A 14,363-nucleotide genomic window follows, 5' to 3' on the forward strand; every position below is an offset into this window, starting at 1 on the left:
TAAAATTGTTTACAAGTATGTTAGATTAGACGTTTTTATCTTTCTGAAACATTGTAGCTGAGATGTGTTCATGGGTTATTGGGCTATATTCAAAACTAAATAAGTATCTATTACTAAACTTGCTTTTCTAACGATGTATATATTTTATATAAAATATATATATTTTTATATATATATTTTATATAATATATATATATTATTAATAAATAATAATAAATTATTAATTTAAATCCAGTGAGAGAAGAGACTTCAGTCTGTCTCTAATAAACGTCACTATGAACAATAGTGGTAGCAAATCATCTGATGTCGAATCATGAGAAGAGATGAGTTTTGTTTTGAAACAACATTTTGAACTGAGCCATGTTGGTTTTTAAAAAGCTGACTTTTACTAGGAAACTATATATATATATATATATATAAATATATTTATTAATATAAATATATTTATTAATATATATAAATATATTTATTAATATATATAAATATATATATTTATATATATATATATATATTTATTTATATATATTTATTAATATATATTTATTAATATATATATTTATATATATTTATTAATATATATATTTATTAATTATTATTTATTTTTTATATAAAATGCATGCGATGAAAGTGTGAAAAGTAATGCTGGCATAGAATGTGTAGAATACCACTATATATGAACAAAAATGAGAAAGTGGGCTCAATAGTGAAACACTGGTGCTGGTTTTTGACGTTGGAGACAAGTTTTCCCCGGTATTCAAAGGATGGACCATGATTTGGGTTTGTATAAGGAGGCAGGAGGCCCTGCTGCCTGAGAGGTTTTAACTCAGGGATGCAAAGTCCAACAAAAAACTAAAATGTTGTAGCATTGATTAATTAAAAACCTTGAAGTGAAATGATGCAACTCACTGAGCTCTGCTGAAGAAGGGATATAATATTTTTAAATAAATATTACCACATATTCGCACTAAATGAAAGTCGGTAAGAGTTAAAGTGATTAAGTATGTATTTTAACTATAGCCTTAGTTTATTCTATCTCTCACTTAAAATGCCCGTTTGCAAGTGTGAGGACAGTATTTATTTTTTAAGTAGGCCTACACTAGCACATTTTCACAAACATGACGGTGAGAAAAAAAAAATAATAATAATCCTAGGAAAACAACTGATTAACAGTTTTTATGTACAGTTCAAAATATTTGTAAAATAAACAGTAAAAAGGGGCCTTTTTACACTTATGTACTCTAGGAGCTGTCTACAATAATCAATAGAGTTATGATAAATGCCATTTCCTCAAATGTTCTGTTTTAGGTAAATAATACTAGGAAACAACTGATTAACAATCGGAGCTCTCGGATCATGACTCACTCAATTAACACTTGACCTTTGACCTCTTTCTGCCATTATATGCTGTTGTATGGTTCTGTAGCCATATATTTCAAAATAAAATAATAAAAAGAACTACGGTGACCTAAATCAATATTACAGCATGGCTACCGTATACTAAAAATATTGAGACTCATCATTCAATATCTAGAAAACAAATTGTAATATATGGGAATAATATGGTCATTATAAACTTGAAATTTACAATGCATAGTCAGCCCACTGTATACAATTGATACCGATAAAAAATATATAATATATAATGTACTATTCAGTAGGCTGGTACAACAGTAGATAAAACTTAACAAACCTGTTCACATGGATTTACCTTATATATACAGTCGATGGCAGGGGTGTCAAACGGGATGACTTTGCAAAGTGTAAAATTAGTTGTTTTGATCATAAAGTAAAATACTGTTCTAGATACCCGTGACAAAATGTTTTGTGCCTTTGTAGATACACTGTGATCTGTAAGTTGTAATTCACATGTGTAAATGATCAGCTGAGGCATACTATTGTTGAAATTGCACCTCTTTTTCTTAAGAAATGTCAGGTTGTTCATAATGTTTTGTAAAAAGATCAAATAGAAACATTTTCAGAATGTACGTGTACTTTTTGCACTAAAACGAAGGGGAACATTCGGAGTTGTCGTTATTTATAGGTTATTATGCTCTGATTTTACTGGTCTGTCCCACTTGAGATCAAATTGTGCTGCATGTGGCCCCTGAACTAAAATGAGTTTGACACCCCTGGTCTATGGGAATTACACATGTTTTTCTCTATCATATGACCCCAGGGGAAGACTTCAAATGGAAATGGTAACAAGACTGACTTCTGACATTTCACTGGCTATTTTAATTGACCAAACAAAACGTTATGATTGTAAATAATAGTTTGATCTTTGTTGGCGAAAAAAGCTATATGTTTCTTAAACGTCTAGTTTCAGCAAGTCGCATAGCCGGCAGAAAGCAAATACTTTAGGTAAGTGTCGATACCATTATTTCCCACAGCCCGTGAATCCAACACTAGCTATTCGGACATGGTGGTAGCATCACACCAGTATATGAATGGGGTTGTGTTGGGCCCATAGACTGTATAAAATAGGTTGAGCCTCCTGTAAACTTTGCTCCCTGTGGAGCTAATACGTAGTATTTTGGAAACTGTGATTATTTGGCTGCTATAAGCCTTAAATTACTCCCTTGTCCCAGTTCTGCCTTGGGCTTTGAAGCTAAAGTAGCTTAGCATCATCTCTTCGACCGTAACGTTATGCTAACCGGCAGAGATTAGCTAGCTATCAGCTAACGTTAGCAGTTCTAGTGAATGTCGGGATAGTCGACCTCAATGGGTAGGAAACTAAGAAATCCCACTTTTCAACAAAGTATACAACGTGTGTGATAGTTTGTTTGGAGTAAATCATCTCAAAATGGACCTCAATTTTTACTCTGACCTGTCGGATGGTTGTGCTCAAAATGTTGATTCGGAGTTTTTGGACACCCAAGCATATGGCGGATACTCTGAGGAAAATAAGGTAACACAAAGTTAACCGGTATTTCTTTGAAATTGTCCGCTTTGACTAATATATATGTCGAAGTTGCACATTAGTTAGTTTCATGCTAACGGTTTGTTTCAGTTTCCAGAAGGCGGCGACAGTTATCTCACCATCAGTGGCGCGGGACACCCTTTTTTGTCTGCTGAGGTGAGTGAGTTAATTGAAGTAACATGTTAGTGAAGGGTAATACGTCTTCGTTGTATTTATCTTTACTCGTGTTTCAGCGCAGTAGGACTGACCCATTGCTCTGTCTCTTTTCCACATATAGCAGACATTCCATACTCCCAGTCTCGGGGACGAAGTTTTTGAGATTCCCCCCATCTCCCTGGATCCCGACCCGACTCTGAGCATCAGTGATGGAGTGTCCCACTATGAGTTGTCAGACAGCACCGGGGGGCCTTCAGGCCCCCGTAGCCTTGTTAGCAACCTGGTGGTGGCGGCCAATGACCCTTCCTTCGCTTCCACCTTTGTGAACTCTGGGTCTCAAGGCCTGGAGCAGCTGAACCTTGGGGCAATGGGCCAGGCTGGAGGGGGAGCCCTGCTCAGCTCTTCTGCTCTGGTGAGTGCTCTACATGTGGTCCCTCATACAGAATGCTTTTTAGTGTGTTAAAATGTTATTTGTTTGTGCATGTGTTTGCAACTTTTTGTGTTCTCATTCCCGTGCAGGAACTGGGGAGTTCCAGTGGTTCACATTTCAGCAGTTCCTCCCCCATGACCATTGACGTCCAACTTGGTGACATCAGTCACAGTCTTTTGGTAAGCAGCCAATTGAGCACTATTAACCCATCGGAGCTGGCACTGGGTCTCGGGGGTGATAGGATTGGGCATCATACAGAGACACCGGACCAGCCACTCTCAGCAACTCCATCACCAGCCAGCTCCCTGCAGGATGAGGACATGGACGACTTCAAGGTGAGGGGTTACACCTGTAGAGGCCTATGTTAATGTTTGCCTGCATGTATTCTTGTATACATTTTGGATTCCATACTATGTTTAGGATCTTACAGCTAATATGTCCTCTCCCCTCTCTTCCACTTTTCCTCTCCCCATTCAGAGGAGTGTGCTGGTAGACACCCCCATGTATCTCTCCTCTTCCCTCTCCCACATGTCCTCCCACCCAGCTCCTACATCTGTGTCTCCAGCGACGGCCAGGAGGGGCGGGGGTAAACCAGCCACAATGGCCTCAGTGGCCGGGGCGATGGGCGCTAAGAAATTAAGGAAGAAGAAAGACCCAAATGAACCACAGAAGCCCGTTTCAGCGTACGCCCTGTTCTTCAGAGACACCCAGGCAGCCATTAAGGGCCAAAACCCCAACGCCTCTTTTGGGGAGGTGTCAAAGATTGTGGCCTCCATGTGGGACAGCCTGGGTGAGGAACAGAAACAGGTACAAGAACACATTCTTATTTAGGTATATTAATGCCCTGTGTCCGTTTTGGGGTGAAAAATGGATTCACAACGGTGGTACTTGTCTCCACTAGGTGTATAAGAGAAAGACTGAAGCCGCCAAAAGGGAGTATTTGAAAGCACTGGCAGCTTATAAAGCCAACCAGCTCACACAGGTAAGATCATGTTGTCCTCTAAAGGAAAAACACTTGATTGCTGAATGAGATTTAAATTCTTATGGCTTTTCAAATTTGTTGTCTGTTTTCACCTCAGCCTGCCACTGAGGAGATGGAGACCGTCCCTTCACCTCCTCCACCAGTGGTTAGTCCGACACCTGCAGCTCTTCCCTTTGCTGGTCATCAGGCCGTCCGTCAGGCTACCAACAGCCTGGAAGAGAACACCATCACCAACATTTGTGCCTCCAACATCATCCTGGATGTCCCGGAGATGACCACACGTTCCCGCACTGGGGCAAACAAAGCCCCGGCTCCAGCTGCTGCGTCACCCCCGGCCCAGACCATCACCAAGATCATAATCCCAAAGCACATGCTGCAGGCGGGTGGCCAGGTGGTGACCATGTTGCCCGGAGGAGTCCGCACTTTGCAGCCCACACTGCTATTGTCGGGTGCCTCTCGTCAGCCACCGCCGCTGCAGCAGATGCAGAGCGCACCGCCCCCGCCGCGGCTCCAACAAATGGCACCTGCACCACCACCCTTACAGGCCAAGCCGCGAGAGGGATGCACCACGCAGGGTTTCCCTGTGACCATCACTGCGACACCTCCGCCTCCACTCCAGATAAAAATAGTTCCCGCGTCCTTGCAGGGCAAAGAGACCCTGCCGATTATCGTCCCTAATACAATGGCTGTGTCGTCTACTGCAACGGCGTCTGCCCAGTCTGCACCCGTCGTGTCGTTGCAGGTGGTGCATTCTGCAGACACGTCAGGCAGTACAGATGATGATGTAGTTACAGAAGTGCTGCATTCAGAAGAGGTAAATGTTCTTAATTCATTGCTATTGTTTGTTTTGTGTGAGGCTGGGATCTTGTTTATCCAAAAAATAACTCTTTGATTTGATTGTAGAAGATTTCACAATTTTGGATATTGCACTTCTTTGCAACTGGCTTCCAATTTCCAACAATCAATCAAACTTTATTTGTACTTTTCATACAGGTTAGTGCAGCATAGATGACTGACGAGTGAAACTAAGACAGAACTAGTGAAAATATAACAATTTGAGACCAATATTTAAAAGCTATAATACAGTAATAATATTAAAACTGCATGAAATACAAACTAAATCAATGAAATGGTATAATAGTATAATTATACAACTTAAATACAATAAAATGAGTTAATAAAACAATGTAAAATTAATAATTATCCTGTCGTAGCAACATATTCCTAATTTTCAGATGTGCTGCTATTATTCAGACTGAACTGGGTCAATGTTTTAAATCTTTGCCTTTCCTGTCTCACAGTCAGAAGATGATACATGTGATCCTACAGGTTTAATACGACAACAGAGCTGAAACATCTTGTTTGTTTCACACCATTGATTTGGAGAAGATACAAAAAAATGTTTTGTTGTCACTCAAGAAAAAAAAAACTTTATTTTATTTTATATCAAAGTGAAAATGAATCCAGAAATGGATCTAAACCAATTACCCATACAAAGCACAATTAAAATTATTATTGAAATATTCAACTGTTCCAACCAAATGTTTTTAGAAGTGATATAAGTTGAATGGAAGTCGAACACAGACTCATGTATCGGTCAGAAACAACACCATGAAGACAAAGCAGCAAATCTGAAAAGTTTATTAAAAAGTTCTGCCACCAACCGCAGCAGCGTGAATCTGCTCGTAGACGAGGGGCTCGTGGTCACTCGTTGGCGGGTGTAGGTCGGTAGAAAGGAAACCGCTCCTATATGAACCTGCTCACAACAAGCTCTGTGGATTATCTTAAGTAACCGGGTCATTGCTGTTGACTCTTTTACGGCGCTTTGAGCAACACAAGTCGAGTGCCGCCAAATCTTTTGCTTTCACTGTGTCACAGGGCTTTGTGGGGAAAATGACCCCGGTATTATATGATCACCCACTGTGGCGAGCCCAGATCCGTACATAAAATAGCCGGTATCCATATTAATGATGCTCTTCCAAATATATTACAAAATATTTTTTCCCCCTTTTTTTTTTTTCTTTTTTTTCTTTTTTTTTAGGAAGAGATGGAGGTGAATGGTTCCAGCGATGCGGCAACTTTGAGAAGCGTGTGTGTGAGGACGGGCTGTAGAAACGCGGCCGTAGAGAGCAACGACTGGGACAAAGAATACTGCAGCAACGAATGTGTGGCCAATCACTGCAGGTGTGTACAGGTTTGAAACACGCACTTGTTTGAATGTTGTTTTCAGCAGACATTAGAGAACCTTTCTGTCTTCTGTTTTTCAGAAACATATTCAAGGCGTGGTGCTCGATCAGGAATCAGACCATGGTGAAATAGAGAGCTACCGATCACATCAACAGAAAACTTGTTTTCCACAAGGAGCCAGTGTTACTAGTCAAAGGACGGATGCAGAGCTGGTGCTGCGCAGAAATGTCAGAAATGCTTTTCACTGTTTTGTCCAGTTGCTGTTCAGGACAATAAACAAGCAGTATTGCTACTAAATTAGGACAGTGATTCAATGTTAATATTTTTGGCATACAGACTATTCTCATGAAAGGTGAAGACAATAATGTAGTGTTGTGTTTCATTATGTATACAGCTTTCAGTCGGGCACCAAAGGACTTCAAGGCAGCTAAAGCAAAGATCAGCACAAAGAAGTATCAAAGGTGTTCAAGAGAACGGTTCAGTTTACACTGGCCTACTGTAACATGTTGAAGTCCATTTCTCAAAACGCTCTGACAAAGAACATTTCAACGTTTTTCAGCAGCTAGAGACGTGATTGTCCGGCTTACTGGTTTGAAATTCATGCTCTGAAATGTTTTGGGCTTTCGTGTCTCTAAGCAAGTGAAACAATTCCAATTCTGTCTTTACTACATACTCAGACTAAAGCTATGCCTTGCTTTGAGTGGGAATATAGTTTGTTCCACCGTGTATACCTTGTTTTGCTCAGAATAGTGGCATTCTAGGTTTATTATTGCCTTTTTTTTTATTTTGTAAAACATTCTGTTCAGATCGTTGTTACAAAATGCTCGACTTTCATGTTTTCTTAATAAATGAGCAGATTTGCTCAATCCCGTGCTTTCTGTTTTTGCTGCGTCTCTCAAAGCAAGGCTGCTCAGTTGAATGCACAGCCTGACTTGCTCTGGTGTGACCAGTAGCTTATAGTGGCTGGTGTTGGCAACTTTCAGCTAGATATTTCAGACTCCTCCATTTCTGTTACTGTGTATTTTTGGCATTTTCCATTATCCTGTACTTAGCTCTTGTGATCAAAATGGCCGGTGTTCAGCAAAGGTTACATCCAATCAAAAGATTGATTTCAGTTCCTTCATCTGTTTGATTAGAATAGAGAAGCTGGAACAATGAGAGGAATCATTTAATGGAGACTCAAGAAGCTGAATATCTTCTCCAATAAACATTTGACAAAGTCAGAGTTTGAGCCCCATCTGTAGACTGTTAGAGTTACATCTTACAAGTTCTGAGTACACAAGTTTATTGTTGAATAATGAGGTCGATGTAGTCTGGATATGTGTCTTTGTTATTTTAAATGATATGTGCTGTATGTAAGTACCCAGCTACAATCTCCTGGCATTTATTTTGAAACATAAAAGCATACATAGTCAGAATGTAACATACATGCTAACAGTTGGATTTCAAAACCATTTATTTAAACTAAGTCTGTAAATGTATATGTTGGTCTATTCAAACACTGGCTTCCTGTCTGTCAAAAGAATTGATTTCAAAATACTACTGCTGGTTTTTAAAGCACGGGATGGTTTAAATACATGTCTGATCTTCTGCATTATGAACCATCCAGAACTAAACATGAAGAAGCAGCGTCCATCTGGAACAACTCTCCCTTCTTTCAAATAAAGGCTGAATACTTTTCTGTTTGCCTTTTATTAAATCAAGTAATTATTCATTTCTTACACTGCACTCTAACCTTTATTCTTGATTTGGATGTTTTAAGTAAAGCACTTTGAGTTGCTGAAGCGTGCTTTATAATAACACTTGCATTACATCAACATTCACCACAAACTACAAGTTCTCTCTCACCAGCAGAGGCCGACATAACTCTGTCGCCAGCTCAGACAAGCGTTATTGATGAATGATCTCTGCCTCACTTCAAATGTTATTTTAATTTCACCTCTCCACTCTTCCTCACTATGTGCTGCTCATTTCTTGTCAAATAAATCACAAAATATGTGCCTTATGCAATTGCGTGATATTCTGCAGGTGCCTTTTTACTGAAGTGTGTTTGTCCTGTATTGTTGGTTATTTACATCTGACTCTCAAAGGAACAAATACTACGTTTTTAAAGCACATTTGTTTTTCATTGACAGCTGTGTCAGAGTATCTCCATATGCATTATACTGGAAGACTTTTTTAAAGTGTAATATCTGAAATAATTATTTTGCTTACAAGTTAAGCAGTGTGCTTGATTTAATACACTCAGGGGTTTTGCTGCTGCAGCCTGACTTCAGGTACGACCTGTAGCTCATAGTGGCTACAGAAACATTTGAGAATCTGGTCAGCGTAACAATAAGTGTGTTTAAATACACACTAGTATCCATGTTATGGTCGGTTATTGGAGTTTTCCCAAATTCCATGTAAACACTATAGGCCTATTCTGGTTTCTGGCCTTTATCCCAATTTTAATTAGCCTGTGTATGTAAGTATTCAGATAGAAACTGGGATACTGTGGCGATGTAAAAACTTCATCCAGGTTTCCGGTCCTTCTTTGCCATACCAGCAGGTCCTCAAATCAAGTCAGCCAGTCAGTCATGAAACAAAATGTGATGTTTAACAATGTAATGACGGTGTACATGCTGAAACAAAAGTGAAAGTCTAACAATAGTGATGCAAATTATCATTTTATTGTTGCTCTCTTCTTCCATTACTGAACATTAAGATGAATCTAATGTAAATAAAACCACAGAGGTAAATGCAGCAGAGTCCAGGCAGACAGAAACCAAACAGATCATCCTCAAATATTGAGGCAACTTAGTCGGTACAGAAACGATGCTTACGATCAGAAGCCTGGATAATATTAGAATCATGATGACAGAGATGTGAATAACCTTGTTAACATCGTATATGATCCAAACCAGGGTATTAATGTTCATGTACACACACTCGTCGTCTGCTTAGCTCTCTTTGATACAAACAATGAGTTTCTACACAGTCAGCATCACACTGCCAGTACAGGCCACAGGTTATAGCATCTCCATCAGGCTATTCAATGTGCGCCAACACAAACACTCCCATCGATTGCTTTTAACTAATATTTCCATTCCAATGTTTCAACAGATCGTCTCCTTGATCTTCTGTCTCTGGAGGTTTGTGGCTCTTTTTTGGATGATCAACCAAGAGTTCTTTGTAAAGAAAAAGAAAAGATTTTACAAGTTGGTTGAGTTCCTCAGGAGGTTTCCCTGTAAGTGGAGCATCAAATCAGACATTAGCTGACTTCAACTTGTGTCCTTTTTTCTTTTGGCACAGCACCAAGATGGAGATGGAGGCGATTAAAGGAATAGTTTGAAATTTTAGGAAATATACACGTATATGCCCGTCTGGCCAAGAGTAAGATAAGAGGGACGATGACACTCTCATGTAATGTACGATCCTCTTTATGAAGCTACAGCCAGCCGCTGGTTAGCTTAGCTTAGCATAGCATAAAACTGAAAGCACAGGGAAACAGCTAGGCTGCAGTCGAATAGTCAAAGAAATGACGTCCCAGGTCTTTCCCTAACTAAAGGCAGGAAAGATGTGAAGGAGAATTCAAGGTCTTTGGAAAAGACAAGACAAAAAAGTCACATGTCTGCACTTACACTAGGCTATGGCAGATGTTTATAAGCAACTTTATTTAAAATGCATAGAAAATGAGTGGGCCTACAGTGACAAACTAAATGCTGTACTCCCGCTTCATTTCCCTCAGTGCAGTTCCGCCCTAGACCGGCAACCAGCAAAGACTCCAGGAAATTACTCTGCCTGAAAAAGTCCAACTCATAACAACCTGCAAAACCACTTGTTGATGTTACACTTTACGCTATCTGCGTCTGATATGAAGCTGCCATTTTTACCTGCAATGGTGGAATAAATGTGATGCACAAGGTTCTGCTGTTTGTCCAGCGCTTCTGTTAGCATCTGGTTCTCCACAGAGTAGTTGTAAGCTGGTGGGAAACAAAGACAGACATCAGCGAGTGCACGCTCACACATACACGACTAACACAACACTAGGGTTAGCATATTTCTTACCGTAATACAGAACAATGAACCACAGAAAAAGCAGCACCACTGTGACACTGTTGAGGGGCGAGACGGCCGGTTTCACTTTCTGTCGGGAGGAAAATACTTATTAGATCTGGAAAATGTGTTGAAAACAAACTGTACACCCTTAAAAATAGATAATGAGAATTTAGCAAACAGAGCATACTTTATGTTGGATGTCTTTTTGCAGTTTGTCTCTCGATTCTCCAATTTGCTCCTTGAGCATGTCGAAGCGTTGGTCCATGTACTCCTGTCACACACACACACACACACACACACACACACACACACACACACACACACACACACACACACACACACACACCTTATTAAGAATTATTGTTTCATTTTGATGGCATGTTAGACTCAAAGGTTTTTACTGAGGGAATTATGAAGATCTCTTTGTATCACTCCATAAATCAGAAAATACTGTCAACGGCCAAAAGAAAATCTATATTTGCCATGTTTTTATGAATAAGATGTTGTATAAATCAGGCTATGAATGAGATATGAACAAAGCCCCTCTGTAACACCCTTCAGCATGTAGATAGGAATAACACTGGAAGGTTTGGTGTATGTCTGACAGAAGTGGAGATTTCTGGTATGAGAAATCAGATCCTCCGGTAGGTCATTCCTTGTGAAAACTGAGGTAACCCGACCTTTTCTGGAACGACCTGCCGGAGGAGATCAGGGAAGCTAACACACTTCTTCTTTTAAGTCACTTTTAAAAACTCACTATTTCAGATTTGCTGTTGTTTTATTATGTTTTGTTAGCACTTTATAACTTGTTTTGAAAAGCGCTTTATAAATAAAAGTATTATCATTATTATTACATTATGACAATTATTTTCTGTATTACAAGTTTACAGAAATGTTTAATGTTTAAATATACAAATGAGGCATTAGCCAATGTAAAATAAACACCTCAATGTGTATTGTTTTATTTCCACTGGTCTGAAATAAGACATGCGATTGACGCAAAATAGCTCAAACTCTCACAAAGGATCACTGCCTGCAGTGTCACGCCTTAAGGAGAAAAAAAGCTACAGTATCTGACAGTACCTTATATATCATGTATAAGCTTTTCCAGCTTTTCATACAAGCTGCATGTTTCCAATGAGTGAAACATGTAAACCCTACGTCTTAAACTCTCAGATCCCCTCTAGAATTTAGAATACAGTTCTATAGGTTGCACAAAGTTTTTTTCTGCACAGCACACATTTGTAATGACACATGGGGTTTAGGAGGTAAAGAGGTGAATGAATGAGGTGGAATGGGGAGGTGAGAGTCAAGACTTTCAGACTCTCAGGCACCAGAAAATCCTGTTTCTCTGGAACACATGCAGCAACAGGAATTCTCTACCCCAGTGTGGTCACTCCCTCTCTGTTTACAAGACACTGTTGCTACCACATCCTTAGTAAATCCAGCCTAATGTTTCCTTAATAACAAAAGGATAACAAGATTGTGCCTGTGTAATATAATGAAACAGTTTGTCATTCCAAACTCACAGTCAGCTGTCTCCGCAGGACAGAGGAGGCCTCCGTGGCCAGATTGTGCTGCTTGCTCTCCAGGGCGCACACGTTGCAGATGTAGCGCATAGAAGCGTTGCAATAGTACCTCAGCACCTTGTCCTCGTGATGCGGGCATTTCCTCTCCAGCAGGTCCCCAAGAGGCCTTACCAAGGGGTGTCCCGTGAACACCGGCAGCTCCAGGTGGTCCTTGAGGTGATCTTTGCACAGCGACACTTCACACTTCAGACACGTTTTGATGGCCAGAGTTTTTTCTTCCAAGCAGCAGTCGCAGTACACGCTTTTTGTCTGCTCTTCCTGCTGACAAACATTAGATATTGACATGTGGGAAAAGGTGTTAGACATTTGCCCACTTTTATTCTCCACATCTTTTAAGTGTCTCGATTAAAGAGATTATAGGTGAAAAAAAAGTGATTATAGCCCATACCCTGCTCCTCTTGTTCACCCTGAAATGCTCTACGATGTTGGCCAGTGCGTAGCTCTTCTGCACCTCAATGATTGGTCCAAAAAATGTCCTACAGTCTGGGCAACGGAAGGGAAAGTCTGAGGTGTGATCCATCATGTTTTCCAGACAGACCATACAAATGCTGTGTCCACAGGGCAGCTGCCGGGGATCCTTAAAGGTGTCCTGGCACACGGGGCATATCAGCATCTGCTCAAGCTTTGTTTTCTCTGTATCTTCCATTCTTGATCCCTACTTCTTCAAAGAGTGCTGGTGAGCATGAAAAGAGCAGACAGGAAGGAGTTAACTGCAGAGTTTGTCCAGCACTCAGCTGCTTCCTTTGTAAACACTTCTGTTCTTTTGTTATGTACAACCCATGAGCCTTAGCACAAGATCATGGCAGTTAATCAGTACAATGATTCCTACCTTTAAAGTTAAAGCTGAGTAAAGCCCTCAGTATTGCTCGTCTGCTATCTTCCGTAAACACATTGCTAAAAGTGAAAGCCCTGGTGCTGAGTTTATAGTTGTACTTCCTGGTGGGGCGTGGCCTAAGAGGAGTCGGCTCGAGAGTAACTTGGCCCTGTAAACATGAGATATCAATTTTAAAGTTGAATACAGGATTACATAACCAAAATGTTATTATTAGATAGAACCAAAAGAAGACAATAATTGTTCAAATTGTTACTTTTTACTTTTCTTCATAACGATAGTGTAAGAATAAACACATATGTTTTATGGGTTGATTAGACCTCTTTTGAGGCTGACTTTGGTTGAAGCTAGTTTGAGAATTTGAAATGTGTTGAAGACACCGACCTCTGCATAGTCCTTTTCCCACAAAGGACATCTCGACTAATCATTAACATGAATAACAGCTCTGGGCAATAAGAGAGTCCCAAATCCAGTCCTGCTGTTTTAGCACGCGACTGTCACTCTCAACTAACACCACATGGCACAGTTATCATTAATGTTATTGGTTTCTCAGTCCAATCATAACTGAAAACACCTGTGTGGATGTACTGCAATGGCTGTGCAGGAGCGATACAACAATCTTAAACTGTGTAATAAAACGCAACCGATGTCTATATTACTATATTTTTATATGAGAATGTAAGAATTTGCCATACCATTTAAAAAGAAAGAGAAAAAGTTGCCAAGCTATATCAGAAGGTAAAGTTAGTCAAATTAAAATAAATTTTAGCTCACGGTACTTACATTGCATTTCCTTACAAATGTAATAGACTCTAACACGAACAACAAAGACGGGGTTGAGTTTTTAAGTTAACAAAAGTACATACATTGTTATCTCAGTCAAAATAAGTGATATTATTCTTTACCTGCATGTGTTGTTTTGCACAATGCTGAGTTTGTGGGTCTCCCGTTAATAGCCAATATGTTGCCGGAAAAAAACTCCCACAACGTATAAACTTACTTACCGTAATCTTTCAGTTTCTCTCTTGTCCAGCGATATTAAAACGTTCATCAAAACTACCAAATATAATGCTATATGCAACATAAAACCATGGTAACAGTGCAAATGAAACAAACAAAAGATGCTACTAGCTAATGTAGCAGGTCTTTTCATGGTGTAAATTCACCAAAATGTAAATATTTAGTAAAAAACGCGGCACAGGTATAGCTACGATTGTATTATATATTAA

At 39.7% G+C, this 14,363-nt stretch overlaps 2 protein-coding genes across 6 annotated transcripts; one reads left to right on the forward strand and one right to left on the reverse strand.

The window, feature by feature from the left end:
* The first annotated feature begins 2,360 nt into the window (after window positions 1-2,360).
* On the forward strand, window positions 2,361-7,548 carry tox4a (TOX high mobility group box family member 4 a). Its single transcript, XM_029454079.1, has 9 exons — window positions 2,361-2,908; window positions 3,011-3,076; window positions 3,198-3,488; window positions 3,596-3,841; window positions 3,984-4,313; window positions 4,408-4,488; window positions 4,586-5,302; window positions 6,530-6,672; window positions 6,756-7,548. The coding sequence occupies exons 1-9, from the start codon at window positions 2,804-2,806 to the stop codon at window positions 6,805-6,807; spliced, it is 2,031 nt and encodes a 676-aa protein (XP_029309939.1). The 5' UTR covers window positions 2,361-2,803; the 3' UTR covers window positions 6,808-7,548.
* A 1,777-nt stretch (window positions 7,549-9,325) lies between these two features.
* LOC115022638 (E3 ubiquitin/ISG15 ligase TRIM25-like) lies at window positions 9,326-14,113 on the reverse strand. Of its 5 annotated transcripts, none has more exons than XM_029453691.1 (8): window positions 14,040-14,113; window positions 13,132-13,285; window positions 12,691-12,975; window positions 12,243-12,560; window positions 10,901-10,984; window positions 10,723-10,801; window positions 10,548-10,637; window positions 9,326-9,899 (listed from the first exon to the last, which is right to left on the reverse strand). In XM_029453691.1, the coding sequence occupies exons 3-8, from the start codon at window positions 12,946-12,948 to the stop codon at window positions 9,745-9,747; spliced, it is 984 nt and encodes a 327-aa protein (XP_029309551.1). In that variant the 5' UTR covers window positions 12,949-12,975; window positions 13,132-13,285; window positions 14,040-14,113; the 3' UTR covers window positions 9,326-9,744. The 5 variants fall into 5 exon arrangements, with proteins under 5 accessions (XP_029309551.1, XP_029309552.1, XP_029309548.1 ...); XM_029453692.1 differs by having other exon boundaries at window positions 9,326-9,842; window positions 12,243-12,563; XM_029453688.1 differs by having other exon boundaries at window positions 12,243-12,563.
* Window positions 14,114-14,363: the final 250 nt, after the last annotated feature.

Source organism: Cottoperca gobio, chromosome 17, assembly GCF_900634415.1.
Source record: "Cottoperca gobio chromosome 17, fCotGob3.1, whole genome shotgun sequence".
NCBI lineage: Eukaryota > Metazoa > Chordata > Actinopteri > Perciformes > Bovichtidae > Cottoperca > Cottoperca gobio.

What these genes read in the sequence shown, in the direction of transcription:
- LOC115022638 (XM_029453688.1), bottom strand. Translation starts at nt 12,948, where the DNA reads ATGGAAGATACAGAGAAAACAAAGCTTGAGCAGATGCTGATATGCCCC. An exon ending in TCCTGCGGAGACAGCTGACT is followed by an intron (nt 10,985 to 12,242) that starts GTGAGTTTGGAA and finishes TGTGTGTGACAG; the next exon opens with GAGTACATGGACCAACGCTT. An exon ending in GTTCATTGTTCTGTATTACG is followed by an intron (nt 10,638 to 10,722) that starts GTAAGAAATATG and finishes GTTTCCCACCAG; the next exon opens with CTTACAACTACTCTGTGGAG.
- tox4a (XM_029454079.1), top strand. Translation starts at nt 2,804, where the DNA reads ATGGACCTCAATTTTTACTCTGACCTGTCGGATGGTTGTGCTCAAAAT. An exon ending in ACCCTTTTTTGTCTGCTGAG is followed by an intron (nt 3,077 to 3,197) that starts GTGAGTGAGTTA and finishes TTCCACATATAG; the next exon opens with CAGACATTCCATACTCCCAG. An exon ending in TGGGTGAGGAACAGAAACAG is followed by an intron (nt 4,314 to 4,407) that starts GTACAAGAACAC and finishes TGTCTCCACTAG; the next exon opens with GTGTATAAGAGAAAGACTGA.